Raw genomic sequence first — 20,075 nt, 5'->3', positions numbered from 1 at the left:
TGGGGGTGAGTAGTAGTATTGACCATCATTCTCTCCAATACACTATGATGATTGCTGCAGGTAATGAGCGCATTTTGTTCCTGAATACAGGCCATCACTAGCTGATCAGACCCCCCGTACCCCTACTGACCAGTTGTTCTGGTGTAGCTCAGCTAACAGGAGTTCGGTCAACCTTGTAATGGAAAACGCTGTCACTGCGGCGCTACTCCCACTGACTTCCCAGATCATCGATCATCTCTTTGAAGAGACTGCAGTGCTTCAGTGATCCCCCTGGGCGAGTGATGTCAGGCTGTGGCCATTCAAGTGAACAGGGCTGAGGTGCAATACCAAGCACAGGCACTATACAAGGTACAGCGTTGTGCTTGTTAGGCTTTAAAGGGAGTCTATCACCTAAAATGACCATTATACACCCCAAACATGATGATATCCATTACATTCCCCATTTTATAATCTTACCTTTCATATTGCTGTCCGTCGCCTATTCGCTCTTAAAAACACTTTTATTCCATATGCTAATCGGGTTCTGAAGGTGCCCAGGGGCGGCGTTTATGCGGCCGGTGCCCAGGCTCCACGGCGCTGTTCAAATCAAACCCCTCCCCTTTCACCCCTCTGGCCCGCCCTCGGTTCTTCAGATACCATCCTCCAGTCAATGACCAACCCGGCGCCTGCGCCTGCGCACTCCATTACTCACTAGGGCAGAGGCAGCAGAGCGTTTAATGCGCATGCGCCGGCCCGTACATCCCGATATTTTGGCAGTTTACTTCCGCCGGCTAGATCGGGATGTACGGGCCGGCGCATGCGCATTAAACGCTCTGCTGCCTCTGCCCTAGTGAGTAATGGAGTGCGCAGGCGCAGGATTGGTCATTGACTGGAGGATGGTATCTGAAGAACCGAGGGCGGGCCAGAGGGGTGAAAGGGGAGGGGTTTGATTTGAACAGCGCCGTGGAGCCTGGGCACCGGCCGCATAAACGCCGCCCCTGGGCACCTTCAGAACCCGATTAGCATATGGAATAAAAGTGTTTTTAAGAGCGAATAGGCGACGGACAGCAATATGAAAGGTAAGATTATAAAATGGGGAATGTAATGGATATCATCATGTTTGGGGTGTATAATGGTCATTTTAGGTGATAGACTCCCTTTAAGGAGGCCGCTGCGTTCACCGGAGCATCGCGACCTCTTCATACAGCTGATCTATGGGAGTCAGACTGATCAGATACTGAGGATAGGTCATCAGTATTAAACACTTGGGAAAACCCCCTTTAATGCTATTCAATGGTTAATCTCCAATTTTACAAAGAACTTAATAGCATAAAAGCGAGTTAAACATGTAAAACTAAAATAAAATGTTATACTGATCATATGGCTTCACATACACATTGTCCAACTAAAATGACCTTCACTAAGCCGCAAACATTTCCCTGCTTTTCACATAGACGTTGCAGCAAGTGCGGGGGAAATACTGACTAATGCGCTCAGCGGTGAGCTTAAAAAGGCGGCAATTTGTGTGGTTAAGAGATGAGACACATGAAGGACATCGAAGGAGAAATATCACAAACATAGAAATGTGCATTAAGCAAACACTAAGCAAAAAGATCCAAGAGAAATGTCAGATGCGTCACGGCTATCACTGAGACTAATGCAACATGCTTTACATTTAAAAGGTATAAAAATAGTAAAAGCTATACTCCCAAACATTACCGCAGAACTTCAGTAACTTAGTAAACAAACGGCTTCACTTTCCATCCAGAGCAGAATTCAGGATTCTGCTCAATACTGCACTATATCATAATACCTCAGCTGGAATCCTAAGTGTAACGGACCGTTTCAGCAGACAAGGGGTTAAAATCCGTTCAGGCGATATGCCCCTTTCTGAGAGACAGGCACAGCTACTGCAGAACACCAAACTCCCGAACTGGATACAAAATAGCACTCCAAACTGGAACCTCGCGAATAGCTGCCAGCAGACGAACAGGAAAAGAGTACAGTCAGCTTACACTCCTGGCAATCAGTCTCTAACAGCAGACAGGGAATCCCCCCAATAACGAGACAAGGCTCCGTCTCGAGGGTCTAGCAGTGGTCTGACTGTACTTCAGATACAGCCTCTTTTATTCATAAAAAAAATAAACATAGTACTGCCCACAGGGTTTTGAAATCCAACCAATCAATATCTTACAACACACACAATGCAAGTACAGCAACCAATTGTTCACGCCCCCTAGAGGACCAGAAGGGAGACTGCGACACAGAACAGATACAACACATCCCCACAATGCATCATGGTTTCCTCCTCTCTGTCCCAGAGACAACCGAGGGCAATCCAATTATCTCTCAGGACAAAAGGGCAGATCGCCAATACACATGTGGAGACAACAGGACAGACATCACCATTTAAACACACAATGGGACAATAGAACCACACCCAGCATATTCCTCCCAAGCTGACAAGTTACACTTATTATAAATTGTTACAACTTTGTGAGGTTACATTGTCCATACATATAACTTACATCAATTTAAACAGTATAACTTGGGGACAAACCTATCCAAAATTCACTTGAATAGGTTCAGGGGTTTAAAAGTTAGCAAAAGTATCTCAAAGGGCCGTAATCCTGGGGCAGGAGGCTGGCAAACAGCCCCCTCCAAAACACTGTGGCAAGGTTGGTTTCGCCACACATCCCCCCCCCCCCCCCGCCCAGGGAAGACTAACCAGATACCTGACCTCACGCCGGTCGGTACCTGAGTTAGTCTGGCAGCCCACCCACAACCCAATACTGGACCTGTTGCATTTTGTGGCCTGGCTCTGTTCTGTAGGTCCCCAGCTGTTGAGTGTGCATCTGCTACTCCTTGCTTTGTGGTTCTCCAGCTTGGAGCTGTAGGTACTTGATGGGCAGAGGCCGACTGCGCTCTGCCCAGATACCAGCTCTTCCGCTGGGGTAAGGGGGGTGCAAGCCAGTCCTGTAACAAGGGGGTCGGTGGAGCAGAGGCTAGCGGCTCTCTGCCCTGATGCCAGCTCTTCCGCTGGGAAGGGATCAGTGGGTATTGCAGGCTCATCCCCTGCCCCCAGAACTCGGTTGGGAAGTAGCTGGGAAGGGGAGGGCTCGCTTACCTCCTCCTCCTGGTATCCCTGCGGAGATGGCTGGAGATCTGGTTGTTTGAGGGGGAGACCGACTGTCTCCTCTTTGGCTAAACAGCCCTGTTGCTGGGGGACAGGACCGACTGTCCCTACCCCCTGTGCTGTGAGTGCAGAGACCACGGTCCCATCTGCACAGTTGTGGGGCTCACTGTCTCCCCCTGGTGCGTTATGCTGCCGCTGGGGAGAGGGGGTAACGAGCTCCTCTCCCATACATACTTCCAGCCGCTGGGTAGGGCGACCGACCGCCTCCGCTCCCAATACAGTGTCCTGCTGCTGGGGAAAGGAGACTGGGCTCTCTATTTCCTGTAGGACACTCTGCCGCTGGGGGACAGGACCGACTGTCTCTGCCCCCTGTAACTCCGCCTGCCGCTGGGGAATGGAGACTGGGCTCCCAATTCCCAAAAAATCATGCTGCTGCTGGGGGGCAGGAACAACTACCTCTGCCCCCTGTAACTCAGCCTGCCGCTGGGGAGGGAGGACGTTGCTCTCCTCTCCCTGCATTTCACACTGCCTTCCCGGCATATCACTATGCTGCTGGGGGGCAGGAACAACTACCTCTGCCCCCTGTAACTCAGCCTGCCGCTGGGGAGGGAGGATGCAGCTCTCCTCTCCCTGCACTTCACACTGCCGCTGGGGAATGGAGACTGGGCTCCCTCTGTCCCGCAACTGCAACTTCCGATGGAGGTCCACCCAACGTGGCAGCTGACAGTCACCTTCTGCCCGGTATAGTAGGGTCTTGAACACTAGACTCCTCACGAACTTCACGTATTTCTCAGCTGGATTGGGTCCGAAGAAGTTCAGCCGCAACCACATCATACGGTCAAATTCCTCAACAGAGTATCTGTACTCCACTGCTGGTTCCATCCTGGTGCTTTTAGGGTCGCTGTACTGAGACATGCGTTGCCCTTAAGTTGTAAAATCCAAAGAAATGGTGTCTCCTGTAGCTGTCCTTCTGGCTGTAGGAACGACCCGCTGCTTGCCACCAATTGTAACATACCGTTTCAGCAGACAAGGGGTTAAGATCCGTTTAGGCAATATGCCCCTTTCTGAGAGACAGGCACAGCTACTGCAGAACACCAAACTCCCGAACTGGATACAAAATAGCACTCCAAACTGGAACCTCGCGAATAGCTGCCAGCAGACGAACAGGAAAAGCGTACAGTCAGCTTACACTCCTGGCAATCAGTCTCTAACAGCATACAGGGAATCCCCCCAATAACGAGACAAGGCTCTGTCTTGAGGGTCTAGCAGTGGTCTGACTGTACTTCAGATACAGCCTCTTTTATTCATAAAAAAAAAAAACATAGTACTGCCCACAGGGTTTTGAAATCCAACCAATCAATATCTTACAACACACACAATGCAAGTACAGCAACCAATTGTTCACGCCCCCTAGAGGACCAGAAGGGAGACTGCGACACAGAACAGATACAACACATCCCCACAATGCATCATGGTTTCCTCCTCTCTGTCCCAGAGACAACCGAGGGCAATCCAATTATCTCTCAGGACAAAAGGGCAGATCGCCAATACACATGTGGAGACAACAGGACAGACATCACCATTTAAACACACAATGGGACAATAGAACCACACCCAGCATATTCCTCCCAAGCTGACAAGTTACACTTATTATAAATTGTTACAACTTTGTGAGGTTACATTGTCCATACATTTAACTTACATCAATTTAAACAGTATAACTTGGGGACAAACCTATCCAAAATTCACTTGAATAGGTTCAGGGGTTTAAAAGTTAGCAAAAGTATCTCAAAGGGCCGTAATCCTGGGGCAGGAGGCTGGCAAACAGCCCCCTCCAAAACACTGTGGCAAGGTTGGTTTCGTCACACTAAGCATCGTGGCCGGTGTCGTTTCCGTTCTCTTAGACTCTTTTTTTGCATATGATGCTAACACTAAAGCCTACAAAGCAATAATATAGCAGAGCTCTGTGCAGTCGGCAGGAAGATGTGCGGCCATGCAGTCTAGATGGAAACATGCAGAATTGTGTTTAATGGATGGGCCCCAGCTTGCAGAAGAAACATACTGGTCACTGGAAGCCTTGTAGGACAAAGTGATATACAGATGTGTCCTTCCATACTGTACATTTCTTCTTGGCTCAACATATCCTGAGATGTGTGGCATAATGATTTGTTTATATATAAAATAAAATAAAACTTTGCGATATGCTGACGGGAGATGTATGTGCTATATGTGCCTATACGTGGCCAGTAAGTGGAATTACAGCCTACTTACATCTAAGGCTCTATGGGCCTCATAATCAAGCTCATGACAGTACAATTAGAAAACGTATGGCTGGATTAGAAGGGTCCTCAAGAAAAGCCTCTTCTTTCTAAAAAAACTTAAGTTTTCAAAGTTGCATCTGAACGAACCACAAGACTTCTGGAACAATGTTCTTAGGACAGATGAGACCAAAATGGAGATGTCTGGCCGTAATGCTCAGCGCCACATTTGACGGAAACCAAACCCTGCATATCAGCACAGACACCCCACACCAACTGCCAAGCACTCAATGCAGCGTATGCACGGCCTGCAATGTACCTGCAAAGTGCCTGCCATATTGCTGTCTGACAGTCCAGAAAGAGTGACAGAGTGAGAGATAGATAGATAGATAGATAGATAGATCGATAGATGAGAGATAGAAGATGATAGATAGATGATATGAGATAGATAGATAGATAGATGATAGATAGATATGATGAGATAGATGATAGATTGAGATATGATAGATAGATATGAGATAGATAGATAGATAGATAGATAGATAGATAGATATGGATAGATAGCTATGAGATGGATAGATCGCTAGATAGCTCGATATGAGCTCGCTCGTCCTCGATCCTGCTCTCGATAGCTCGCTCGCTAGCTCGCTCGCTCGCTATGACGCTCGATCGATAGATGGCGCTGCCAGCTAGATAGTGTGGTCGATAGAGAGGAGATAGTCGATAGATAGCTGATAGCTAGATAGATATGAGATAGATATCAGTTAGATAGATAGATAGATAGATAGATATAATATCAATGGTAGCTTGCACCTGCACCCTTACTTATTCACCTGGAGGTGCTGGTTCATTCTTTTTTAGTTCTATGTATATAGGGGAGGACGCATCCCCTGGAAACCTAGCACTCCCGCCCACCTACAGTACAGGTGCTTTTAATTAGAATATCACAATAGCTGGATGCTCCTTTAACCAGAATCTTGTAGGATACAAGCCTGTGTTAGAGTAGGTTCCGTCTGTTAGAAGCCACGTTGTCGTAGGTAGATGGGCCTGACATATTTTTCATCAATAATATGCGCTAAGAGCTTCTACTTTATCTCATAGTAAGTACAGCAGGCATGCATTTACTTTTGTTCACACATTCACTGTTTACTTGTGTCTTAGTGCATATCGTGGTGTGCTGCTACTTCTAGTTCCCTAGATAGATAGATAGATAGATAGACACATACATACAATCTTTCATTGCAAATCACAGCACAATACATAATGCATTCTCATGCTGCAGTTAACATTTGACCACAATACCCGCATCCCCTCTACAAGATCCCTTCTCCGCTCGCTGCTATGTTATTGGCTTTTCCAATTATACTTAAACCGTACTTGACTTTAAGTAACAAATCCGTACCGCTCTGTGATGCTGACCAGCTGAGAGGCACAGAAGATCTTCCAGTGTGGAGCCCGGGGACACAAATAGGATGTAACACAGACAATTTGAAGATGTCTCCTCGCAGTTGACCTCCGGTAAGCTACCTAGTGTATACACTATATATCTGCAAGAGGCAGCAGATAGGCAGATAATTGCTTTCTGGCTCAGTTGATGCATTTGGCTCTATTACCTGGCATCGCAGACCGCGCATAAATAGTTATCTGAAAAGTCTTTCAGAAATATCTGGACGCAGAGACAAATAAAGCAGATATCGTACGAGCAGCGTATTACCTGACTGGCTTCTTCTTTGCCGGCTGACCCAGGAGGTCCAAGATGCTGAGAATTCTCCAGCCCTTCGCCGCCGCCACCTGGGTGTATCTGGTAATTTACTGCTTGAAAGAGAATCTGGAGAAAACAGCAGGCCATGTGAAAAACTTCTGAAAGCAACAACTAAGAAAATGTTCAGTTTTATCATTGTCCTTTGTTTGTTCTTTAGAGGCAAGAAAAGTAGGTTCAACCTTAGAAGAAGGTCCATGTTTTATATATACACTTTCACAGTCCTTTTTTTTCTAGTTGAATGACTTTGTAAATCCGCCCTGCGTCTTGTACTAATCCGCAGTTACAGCCGTTTGGCCCACCTACCGAAGTCTAGTGAAGGAATATAAATCACTGCAAAAGGTGCACCACAATGATATGCAACTGACAACACTGGCTAATCCCTCAGGCTGATGTTAGGAACTGAGACTTTAGCCAATGTATTCCAGTCAGGAACACATCGGAGCCCTTTTGCACCACCGTCAAGGTATCTCAGCTTGGCATGGGTCCTACCACTAGACTACCTATGGTGTGTGATCCCACTACCTGAATGATCTCACTATGGAGGTATGTGGGAGCTTGGCTGCGAGTTAGATCTTAGCACATTTCAGACCGTGTTCACACACCATAGGTAGTCTAGTGGTAGGAACCTATGCCATGCTGAGATACCTTGACGGTGGTGCAAAAGGGCTCCGTTGTGTTCCTGACTGGAATACATGGGCTAAAGTCTCCGTTTTTAAAATCAGCCTGAGGGATTAACCAGTGTTATCAGTTGCCTATCATTGTGGGGCACCTTTCGCAGTGATTTATGTATTTTTATATTTGCATCCACACGTTATCCCATCTTGTGTAGGATTCCATTGTGGTGCATGTGGTCCGCTGCCGACATCCTCCATTGTATGCATTTTTTGCTGGGGATTGCCGCTAGCAACGGATCACATGCGGTTATAAACACGCCACAGTGTTTGGGTTTTTTGAGCATTTGCTCCCTTTTAGGCCACTTTATTTTAGTGATTTTTCTAGTGAAGGAATATTCTTTAGAATTTGTTTAGCTAGCTGCAAAAGAGACTCACGTCAGCCAGTGTTTGGCTGGACAGAAACCTCCAGGCATTTCCTGCGTGTCAAGAGTGAACCAGGAAGCAAAGATCATCTGGGACCTGGTAAGTGTCTGAACGGGAGCAGTGTGGGATCGGTGAGGGTGTGTATTCCTGCTTTTATTTTATTTATTCCTTTTTATCTCACTTTGAACCCTTTCTAAAAAAAATCCTCCCTTGGACAACTTCTAGGGGTTGTCCACAATATATATTTTTGTTTTTAAATCCCCTCCCCACCCGTAACGAGCCAGACCTGTGAAGGGGGACTATACTTATCTGCTGCTTGGTTCCTGCTCCACAGAACCTGGGCTGTCTTCCCTAACTCTGATCCCCGCATGTAAACTTCCTGCACAGTTGGGGTCACGTGCACCGCTGCAGCCAATCAGTTGCCTCAGGAGTGACGTGTCGCCAAGCCGGAACATAGTAGCAGGAAGTAGGTTAGTATAGCACCCTTCACAGGTCCAGTGAAGTGGAGAGCAATTTTAAAAAAGGTAAACCGTGGAGAACCCCCATATTAGATAGGTTAATACGAGAAAGATACATGAAGGTGCTTGTACATCTGGGCTGGGGTAACCACATGCACATTACTGCTAATTACCGGTAATTAGTAGCAATCTGCATTGGTAGTTCCTACATTGAGGACAGTCATGTCTCCCCCCCTATGAGGGTCCACTGTTCTAGTGGGTCTTGTCTTGGCTGCTGTAAGTGCCTTCTGAGCACAGCCTGAAAGGATCCACTGACCTGAGTCTGCAAGGAGCTGCTGGCAGCCAGCAGGGTCTGTATGGCACATGGAGGACAATGGGTTAAAGCAAAGGCCATCAGTTCTTTTCGAGTGCCAAGGTCCTCATAGCTCTCACACTGTCCCAACTTGCTGCAAATTTCCCAACTTTTATTATATCCTGATAAAAGAGAGAATAGAGAAACATGTCAAGGACCATGAAGTATGTACCGATTATAGCAAACCCCACAACGGGGCTGGAAAGAAGAAAAGGATGGAGCGAGGACAGGGAGGAGGGAAAAGAAGGAAGAAAAGCAAGCTGGACGGATAGATAGATAGATAGATAGATAGATAGATAGATAGATAGATACAGATGTAGCTGAGCTAAAACTGACTCACAGTGTTATCTCTTGACAAAAGCCATTAAAAAGGTCAATTAACATTTTCTGGCCATCGTTTACTTAATGCTGTAACCATCAAGTTTAGCTCAGTAGACACATATAAATACAGAAATGAGATGGGTCCATGATAGAGATAGATAGATATGAGATAGAGAGGTATGAGATAGATAGAGATAGATAGATAGATAGATAGATAGATAGATAGATAGATAGATAGATAGACAGACAGAGTTCTGTATCTACTACCAGCAGTCAAGAGTTCTTGGCAGTGCCCATTGGCAGCCTTGTAATCCTGACACTGAAGAGCCTGTTCAGCCAGGAGAGTAAAAACCTGTCCCTTCATCTCTGTCTCTTCATTTCCTAAAACACAAACATTTTTTACATGAGTATTTTTATATTTTAGGGAATTTAGGGGATTATTATTATATTATATATGGGGTCATTATAGTATTCTGACAATGCTGCAAATGCTGTGAAATCATTTTATCTTGTCAATTCTTTAATAAACTTCTGCACCTCCTCGTTTAAAAGCTAATCAGATAAAAATCGCTATATGACATCTTCCCTCAAATTCCACGGTATGGACGAGACGCCTGCTTTAAGCAAAGTACAGGGGTGGTCTGTTTTGAATACATTTTTTGCTTGAGGAGCAAAGTAGTTCCTACAGCAGAGATTACATAGAAACATAGAATGTGTCGGCAGATAAGAACCATTTGGCCCATCTAGTCTGCCCAATATACTGAATACTATGAATAGACCCTGGCCCTATCTTACATGAAGAATGGCCTTATGCCTATCCCATGCATGCTTAAACTCCTCCACTGTATTTGCAGCTACCACTTCTGCAGGAAGGCTATTCCATGCATCCACTACTCTCTCAGTAAAGTAATACTTCCTGATATTACTTTTAAACCTTTGCCCCTTTAATTTAAAACTATGTCCTCTTGTAGCAGTTTTTCTTCTTTTAAATATTCTCTCCTCTTTTACCTTGTTGATTCCCTTTATGTATTTAAAAGTTTCTATCATATCCCCTCTGTCTCGTCTTTCTTCCAAGCTATACATGTTAAGGTCCTTTAATCTTTCCTGGTAAGTTTTATCCTGCAATCCATGTACCAGTTTAGTAGCTCTTCTCTGAACTCTCTCCAAAGTATCAATATCCTTCTGGAGATATGGTCTCCAGTACTGAGCACAATACTCCAAATGAGGTCTCACTAGTGCTCTGTAGAGCGGCATGAGCGCCTCCCTCTTTCTACTGGTAATTCCTCTCCCTATACACCCAAGCATTCTGCTAGCATTTCCTGCTGCTCTATGACATTGTCTGCCTACCTTTAAGTCTTCTGAAATAATGACCCCTAAATCCCTTTCCTCAGATACTGAGGTTAGGACTGTATCACTGATTTTATATTCTGCTCTTGGGTTTTAACACCCCAGGTGCATTATCTTGCACTTATCAACATTACATTTTAGTTGCCAGATTTTTGACCATTCCTCTAGTTTTCCTAAATCCTTTTCCATTTGGTGTATCCCTCCAGGAACATCAACCCTGTTACAAATCTTTGTGTCATCAGCAAAAAGACACACCTTACCATCGAGGCCTTCTGCAATTTTGCTGATAAAGATATTAAACAATATGGGTCCCAGAACAGATCCCTGAGGTACCCCACTGGTAACAAGACCATGGTCTTAATATACTCCATTGACTACAACCCTCTGTTGCCTGTCCCTCAGCCACTGCCTAATCCATTCAACAATATGGGAGTCCATGCCCAAAGACTGCAATTTATTGATAAGCCTTCTATGTGGGACAGTATCAAAAGCCTTACTAAAGTCTAGATAAGCAATGTCTACTGCACCTCCGCCATCTATTATTTTAGTCACCCAATCAAAAAAAAAATCAATAAGATTAGTTTGACATGATCTCCCTGAAGTAAACCCATGCTGTTTTTCATCTTTCAATCCATGGGATTTTAGATGTTCCACAATCCTCTCCTTAAGTACGGTTTCCATTAATTTCCCTACTATTGATGTCAGGCTTACTGGCCTATAGTTGCCCGATTCCTCCCTACTACCTTTCTTGTGAATGGGCACAACATTTGATAATTTCCAATCTTCTGGGACGACTCTTGTTGCCAGTGATTGGTTAAATAAATCTGTTAATGGTTTTGCTAGTTCACCGCTGAGCTCTTTTAATAGCTTTGGGTGTATCCCATCAGGCCCCTGTGACTTATTTGTATTTATTTTAGACAGCTGACTTAGAACCTCTTCCTCTGTAAAGACACATGCATCAAAAGATTCATTAGTCTTCCTTCCTAACTGAGGTACTTTTCCTTCATTTTCCTTTGTAAAAACTGAACAGAAGTATACATTAAGGCAGTCAGCTAGTTCTTTATCTTTTTCCATATACCTTCCTTCTTTTGTTTTTAATTTTGTAATTCCTTGTTTTAGTTTCCTTTTTTCATTTATGTATCTATAGAATGTCTTATCGCCTTTTTTTCCCTGAGCTAATTTCTCTTCTGCCTATGCTTTAGAAGCTCTTATAACTTGTTTGGCCTCTCTCTGCCTAATCTTATAAATTTGCCTGTCATCCTCGTTAATTTTTTTAAATATAATTCCTAAATGCTATCTTTTTGTTTTTAATGATTTTGGCCACTTCTGCTGAGTACCACAGTGGTCTCTTCCTTTTTTTGCTTTTACTGACAAGCCTAATGCAATTTTCTGTTGCCTTCAATAGTGCCAATTTTAAGTAGTCCCATTTCTCCTGAAATCTGTTGAAACTGTTCCAAATCTGATAGGGACTCGTATACCACTAATCTAATTTTAGAAAAGTCAGTTTTTCTAAAATCTAAAACTTTTGTTTTTGTGTGGTGTGACTCAGTCACTGTACTTATAGTAAACCACACTGACTGGTGATCACTAGATCCCAAGCTTTCCCCTACAGTAATATTAGATACTAAATTCCCATTTGTGAATACTATATCTAAAATGGCCTCCTTCCGGGTTGGCTCCTCAACTACTTGCTGTAGAGATAATCCCAGTAGGGAATTTAGAATATCTGTACTGGCAGAACTAGCTGTTTTGGTTTTCCAGTTTACATCAGGAAGATTGAAGTCTCCTATAATGAAAACTTCCCCCTTCAATGTCATTTTAGCTATTTCCTCAACTAGTAGATCATCTAATTCTTTGACTTGGCTAGGAGGACTATATATCACACCTACACGAGTTACCTTATGATTATCAAGCTGCAAGGTAACCCAAACTGAATCTAAATTGTTCTCGCTAACTTGTATCAAATTAGATTTTATGCTATCTTTCACATACAGGGCCACCCCTCCCCCTTTCTTGCCTTCTCTGTTTTTCCTGTATAGAGAGAACCCTGGTATTGTTATATCCCATTCATTACTCCCTTTGAATCACGTCTCAGTAACAGCCACTAAATCTATATTTTCAGATGCCATTATAGCCTCAAGTTCATTTATTTCCTAAACTGCGAGCATTTGCAGACAAGAATCTGAGCTTGTCATTTCTTAACCTTTGTGCTACTGGCATCTTCTCTGTGATCAGCGGTAATGTGTGGAAAAACCTGGCAGCAAGTTTTTAATGTTCCTGCAGCGCCACCACAGGGGAAATAGAGCATTACACGGTGCCCACGGAAATAAACTAGCTGTCCGAGAAATGCATGGAAGTGCAGATAAGGGGTTCTGCTATTTCTATTTGTTTTAAACTCTCCGCTCTGGTCAAAAGATGAGAATGCACTTTTCTACTTTAACCTCTTAAGGACCTCTGCTGTATATGTACGACAGAGGTCTGGTCCCTATACATGGCGCCCACTCGCGAGTGCATCGGGCGCCATAGCCGCCGGAATTTTGCTATTTTAAATTGCAGAGACCTGCGGCACATGTATGCGATCAGCCATAATGCTGATTGCATACATTTCACCCTTCAGATGCTGTGGTCAAATATGACCACGACATCTGATCAGTCCAGAAGCGGAAGTCACGCGCTTCCACTCCGGTAACAGCGTTCCCTGGCTGAGATCGGGGAACCTGTTACATCGCTGAAATACACCGAAGCCTCAAGCAGGTTTTGGTGTCTATTTCAGGAATATACCAATACATGCCACGAAGTGGCAGCATTGTATTGTTATTTTCCAAATGAAGTGTTCAATGATGGCTATATAGTCATCAATGAACACAATGGGCAATCTAATAATTGCCAGTTATTATCACCAAAGGTGACTTAAAAAGAAAAGGCCCAAAAAAGTTTTTATAAATATAAAAATTAAAAAAATTAAATAAACGTTCAAATCACTCCCCTTTCCTTAAAATAAAAATACTTGACCAAAATAAATAAATAAATATCATTGGCATCGCAGTGTGCGAAAATGCCCATACAATTAAAATATAACAATATTAATGGCATACAGCAAATAGCGTAACGGGAAAAAAAAAAAAAAACTGACAATGTCATTTTTTGTCACTTCAACTATCCAATAATTTTTTCCATAAAAAGTGATCAAAAAGTCGCACACACTTCAAATTGGCATCATTGAACAGATCGTCTCTCAAAAAATAAGCCCTCACACAGACCCAAAAACATAACTAAAAAGTTATAGGGGTCAGAATATGGTTATACATATTTTTTTCCTCAAAGGTTTCAATTTTTTTGCAGTATTAAAACGCAAGAAAAATTGTACAAGTGTGGTATCGTTGTAACCGTACTGACCTTGAGAATAAAGAATTTTACCGCATAGTTTATAGTGTAAAAAATAAATAAAAATAAAAACCTTTATCAGAATTGCGTTTTTTCACAATTCTACCCCATTTGGATTTTTTTTTCCAGCTTTCTACTACATGGTATGCAACCCTAAATGGTGACAACTTGTCCCGCAAAAAATAAGCCCTCACAAGCCTAAGTGAATGTAAATGCATCGTATGCAAAATAGCCCATAGCAGCAAAAGCAGACTAAAGACTCATTCACACGTCCGTGTCCGTACTCAAATCTGTGAGTAAGTGGTCAGTGATGCATCCGTAAAGGCTCTGTGTTGGGTCCGTGTGTCCGTTTTTTGCTGTCCGTGTAGCATCCGTGTTTCACTGACACTGAACAGCTGAAAAATAATTTTCAAAGCATCTCTTCTTAATGATCCGTGAAACACAGAATCAACACAGATGGCATCCGTAGTTTTCACGGACCTATAGACTATAATGGACGTGATGGACCCGTGAACACGGACAAAATAGAGCATGCATCCGTGCTAAAAACACGGACCCACGGACCGTGCTAAAACACTGATGAGAACACGTACAGCACATGTTCGTGAAACACTGACGTGTGAGTGAGGCTTTAGGCAGGGTGCTGGATCTCCTTAAAGAGACCAGTCCTTAATGGAGACTTTTTAGCAGTGCTCCACGGTATAAAGACTTAGGATACATGCACACAATAGTGAGAGGAAAAGAAAAGAAAAAAAAAAGGTCCATTAAAAACGGATAAACTGTCCATTTTTAACTGACGTTAAAAAAAACAGACCCATTCAATTGTATGGAGGCAGTCGCTCAGTGTTTTATTTTTTTACGTCCGTTTTTTCACTGGCCGTCAAAAAAAATTCAGTGTGAATAACTCCATAAACTACAATTGGTCTTAAAACGGACGTGTAATGGCCATTAAAAAAATAAACGCAGCTTGTCTGTCGTAATAGCACACAGATCTCCGCCAGACCCTATTGTACTTAATGGGGCCGGCGGACACGCCAACCATATCCAGCAGTGGCGGAATCGGTGAACTCCAGGAGGCTGTTCTCTGGTGAAACAGCCTGCCAGAATTCACACCAGACGTGTTAAGGTAGTCTAACTATAAACAGGGACCGTTTTGGTAGAAAAAAGAAGGTTTCTGCACAGACAGAGAAGAGGGTTCTCTACTGTAAGAGCAGTGAGACTATGGAGAGTTGTGATGATTGATGCACAGTATTAAAATAATTTAAAAGGCATCTGTCAGCAGATTTGTACCTATGACACTGGCTGACCTGTTACATGTGCGCTTGGCGCTGAAGACATCTGTGTTGGTCCCATGTTTATACGTGTCCGCATTGCTGAGAAAAATGAAGTTTTAATATATGCAAATGAGCAATGGGGGTGTTGCTCTTACACCTAAAGGCTCAGTTCTCTGTGCAACTGCCGCGTCCTCTCTGCAATTTAAAACATCCCTTTTCTCAGCAATGCAGGCACATATGAACATGGGACCAACACAGATTTCTTCAGCTGCCAAGCGCACATGTAACAGGTCAGCCAGTGTCATAGAGACAAATCTGCTGACAGATGCCCTTTAAATTCTTTCAATACATCAACCATCACAACTCAGGCAGAGACTTCACTGCTCTGCTCTGTCTCACTGCTCTTACAGTAAAGAACCCTCTTCTCTGTTTGTGCAGAAACCTTCTTATTTCTACCAAAATGGTCCCTGTTCACAGTCAGGCTACCATAACACATACGGTGTGAATTCCGGCAGGCTGTTCCAGCAGAGAACAGCCTCCTGCAGTTCACGGATGCTGTCAGAATGTCAGTCGGCCCTATGAAGTATAATGGGTCCGACGGAGATCCGTGCGCTGTTTCGGCAGACAAGCTGCTGTTTGTGTCTGGACGATTCTCTGTTTGTCTGAAACAGCGTGCTGGAGGTGTGAAACTAGCCTTACAGCTACTAGACAAATCTCTATACTGGCCATAATTTGGGGGATAATATCTCTCCTTGGGTAGAGAGCACCTTAATCGGCGTGAGGAGACTTAGGCCCCTTTCACACACGAGAATTCCGTGTGGGTGCAATGCGTGAGGTGAACGCATTGAACCCGCACTGAATCCGGACACATTCACTTCAATGAGGCTGTTCAGATGAACGATGATTTTCACGCATCACTTGTGAATTGCGTAAAAATCGCAGCATGTTCTATATTTTACGTTTTTCACGCAACGCGGGCCCCATAGAAATGAATAGGTCTGCGTGAAAATCGCAAGCAAGTGCGGATGTGGTGCGATTTTCACGCATGGTTGCTAGGAGATTATGTAAGTAAATTGATAAAAGTCAATTTACTGTATTATTTTCCCTTATAACATGGTTATAGAGGAAAATAATAGCATTCTGAATACAGAATGCCTACTAAAATGTGGCTTAAGGGGTTAAAAAATAAATAAAAATTAACTCACCTCATTCTGTTGTTCGCGCAGCCGGCATAGTCTTCTTTCTTCTTCTTTCAGGACCTGCCAAAGGACCTTTGATGACGTAAGAGTTCTATCTTCATTCAGCAGGACCTGCACTGACGTCAGAGCGCTCACCATGCGGTGAGCGCGATTACGTCCTCAAGGGTCCTTTGGCAGGTCCTGAAAGAACAAGAAAGATGATGATGCCGGCTGAGCGAACAAAAAAATGAGGTGAGTTAATTTTTTTTTTAACCCTTGAAGCCACATTTTAGTAAGCATTCTGTATTAAGAATGCTATTATTTTCCTCTATAACCATGTTATAAGGGAAAATAATAAAATATACAGAACACCTAACCCAAACCCGAACTTCAGTGAAGAAGTCCGGGTTTGGGTCTGGGTACCACAGTCAGTTTTTTATCATGCGCGTGCAAAACGCATTGCACCCGCGCGATAAAAACTGAACATCGGAATGCAATCGCAGTCAAAACTGACTGCAATTGTGTACCTACTCGCACGATTTTCCCTGATCGCAGACTCAACGCATCCGGACACGCTCGTCTGTAAAGGCCATACATGCTCCTCTGGAGTTCTGGGAAGAAAGAGATGCAATGAGCTCTTAACAAGCTCTGCCTCTATTGCCACAAGATCTAAGGCAGCTATCCTGTAAGTCAATATTCGACCCTTTAAATATGTCTTGAGACATGACTTAGATATTAAATAAGTCAGTATCTTATCTGCAGACAGTTGTTTCAGGGTGATTGCCCCTCATCAGTGCAGAGCAGAGAGTACTGGCTTAACTAGGAGAGAGGCCTAAGTAAAGATTTGGGGGGGTACTATCTCTCCTTGGGGAGAGAGCGCCTTAATCAGCGTGAGGAAACTTATAGGCCATAAATGCTCCTCTGGAGTTCTGGGAAGAAAGGGATACGAATGGGCTATAATCACGTGACCTTTAAACCAAATTTTCCAAACTAACCCACTTATTATTGGTCTTTCAGTCCACCTATTCCAATTACTTTTGGTTGTCACCCTTGCCCCTGAATCTTACCAGCTCTGCTGATGAAAACAGATAACGGACAAAAATAGTCAACATTGTTTCCGACGGCTCTTTAAAAGCTGAAGCTACGCCAGCAAATGATTTGTTTATTCCTTTTTTTTTTTACCCGCTTTAACAACTTTCTTAGAGATATTCATTTAACCATATTGTCCCTTTTGTGACAGAATAAAGAAAAAGTTGTGTGCTAATGACTGTTCGAGACGGTGGGAGCCAGAGCTGAAGTGGCACATTTATAATGGAGCCGAAGAAATTATTACCTACTTCCTTGCCGAGATAGCGCCAGCTTAAACAAAGCACAATGTCCTAATCAACAAATTACCTGCACGCTGTTTACAGGGAAGCCTTATCTCCGAAGAACGCGGCACGAGTGGAATACAAAATATGTATTTTACATCAAGATGAAGCTCCAGAGAATAGTTCTTGGCACGTGTGCCTGTGATGTGTACCTAATTCCTTGCCGGAGAGTTATAGAACTGCATTAGTGTAAAAGGCGTGATGAAAACACTCTTCTCCACCAGCAGCTTCATGCCCACATAATCTAAATACCTGATATCTAAATGCGGCCAAGAGAAAAAGGAGTCAGGTATAATACGTCTAGGAAATTCTGCCTACATTGCTTTCCCAGGTTTCAAAGCCGACCCATCAGTATTTCAACCCTCAAGGAACCAAACTGTACTATTATTTCTTACAATGGCTTCATTTCTGGAATTTCTTGGCATTTGAGTAGTCATCATTTCAGTATATGATTAAAAAAAAGAGGCCGTAAAATATTTTCTTTGCTGTACAACATACTGCTTCTCCATCCCGAACAGGCTTGTTTTAGGTTCATCCCCATCCAGGCAGTTGGCTTCCAGAAGGGCCTTTCCGTTAATGCAATTGCACCCATTATTCCAGCTTTGGCAGGTCAGCATGAAAAGTAGATGTCTGGGACTGTAAGCAAGAGGAGTATTTTCCCCACATTTACCTAGGCACTTCAGGTGCCTAGGGCCCACCAGTAAAATTTATTTTTGGGGCCCATCGTATTGATACATCCAAATATTACCTTCTCACACAGAAGCAAGATGTGTTTTTTATATGAACATAGGCTGGTTGAGGTGCTGTACATTGAAAATAAGTATGTAGTGCAGTAAGTCTACTGTGTTATGTGCCACATGTGCAGGGGGTGGAGGACTAGGGGCCCACCTTGCTTAGGGGTCCACCGGGGGATTCACCTGTACCCCTGTGGCCCAGTCTGAGCTTGCTTCTATGGGAGTTCTGAGCACAGCCAAGCAAGTGTGCATACTGGGAGTCATAGTTTCACCAAATCTGAAGTGCCGAAGGTTGCTGATCCCTGACCTAGATGCTAAAATGTTCCAGTTTTTTTTTTTTTTTTGTTTGTTTGTTTTTTGGGAGGGTTTCTCCAAGGAACTTTAAACATTAAAAACCTATTGCAATGAAAACATCAAGGACAATTTGACTAGAGCTTTTTATTTCAGGACTCATATCTTGTTAGGAATGCTTAAAAATAACAACAAAAGTAAAAATGGATTTTTGGTAGGGTGAGTAGTAAATAAATGCTTTTTAAAAAATATGCAAATTAGGTGCGTGCACTAAGGGAATGAGCCTAGTGACTCCCGAGTTCCGGCTCTGTTTGCAAAGTGGCGAGCAGTGATGGGATGGAGTAGGTGGTCCATCACAAAGATTATAATCTACACCAGGAATGTGACATAGATTATAGCATAGATCTCCAGCAGCTCTCTTGCTGGTGTAGATCTCAGCATTGGGACATGGACCTGCACAGACGTGACACAAATATTAAGACGTATGCACATGATAATAAGTTTGCTGCATCAGATGCCAAAAAAGAGAGATTAAGACCAGTGTGTAAAACGGCAGTATTGATATTTGCCCCCTAAGTGTTTTTCCCTCCTAGCCAGAGTTTGCTTTTTATAGTCCAGGGGAATATAATTATATTATGGTCATTATTACACAGTGTTTCAGGCTCTGCATTGTTAGAAATTACTAGATGCAACAGAGCATGACCCCTGGTGGGAGCTAAAGTAGTCCGGCAGCAATTTGAGAAATGTTCTCCCTTTTGCAGTGTAGACACAACAATGACCCCAGTCAATATCTGGGAAGTTAAAATCTCCAATCATGTCCACTTTACCAGCCTGTGCAGCCAACTCTATTTGGTTATACAGCTGAACTTCCATCTCCTCAGTGATGTTAGAAGGTTTATACATTACACCAAGTATTATTTTTTCAGAGTTTATTTCCCTTTCTAATTTCATTCATAAGTCTTCAATATGGTCACCATCTTCACCCACAATTGCCTCTTTCACACTCACTTTCATATCACTCCTCATACATAGACACACTCCTCCTCCTTATATCATACAGGCACACTCCTCCTCCTTATAACATAAAGGCACACTCCTCCTCCTCCTTATAACATACAGGCACACTCCTCCTCCTTATATCATACAGGCACACCCCTCCTCCTTATATCATACAGGTACACTCCTCCTCCTTAT

At 43.5% G+C, this 20,075-nt stretch overlaps 1 protein-coding gene across 1 annotated transcript in view; it reads right to left on the bottom strand.

Moving 5' to 3' along the window:
- Positions 1 to 20,075, bottom strand: part of NBAS (NBAS subunit of NRZ tethering complex) — a 678,694-nt gene that overhangs the window by 356,898 nt on the left and 301,721 nt on the right. The window contains 3 exon segments of the mRNA XM_044291127.1: positions 7,088 to 7,201; positions 8,947 to 9,104; positions 9,571 to 9,684. Of these exon segments, the coding sequence (XP_044147062.1) occupies positions 7,088 to 7,201; positions 8,947 to 9,104; positions 9,571 to 9,684 (386 nt within the window).

The sequence above is a fragment of the Bufo gargarizans genome, chromosome 4 (assembly GCF_014858855.1).
Source record: "Bufo gargarizans isolate SCDJY-AF-19 chromosome 4, ASM1485885v1, whole genome shotgun sequence".
Classification (NCBI taxonomy): Eukaryota; Metazoa; Chordata; class Amphibia; order Anura; family Bufonidae; genus Bufo; species Bufo gargarizans.
Note: the sequence above shows the minus strand (reverse complement) of the source record. Positions and strands in the feature narration are given on the sequence as shown.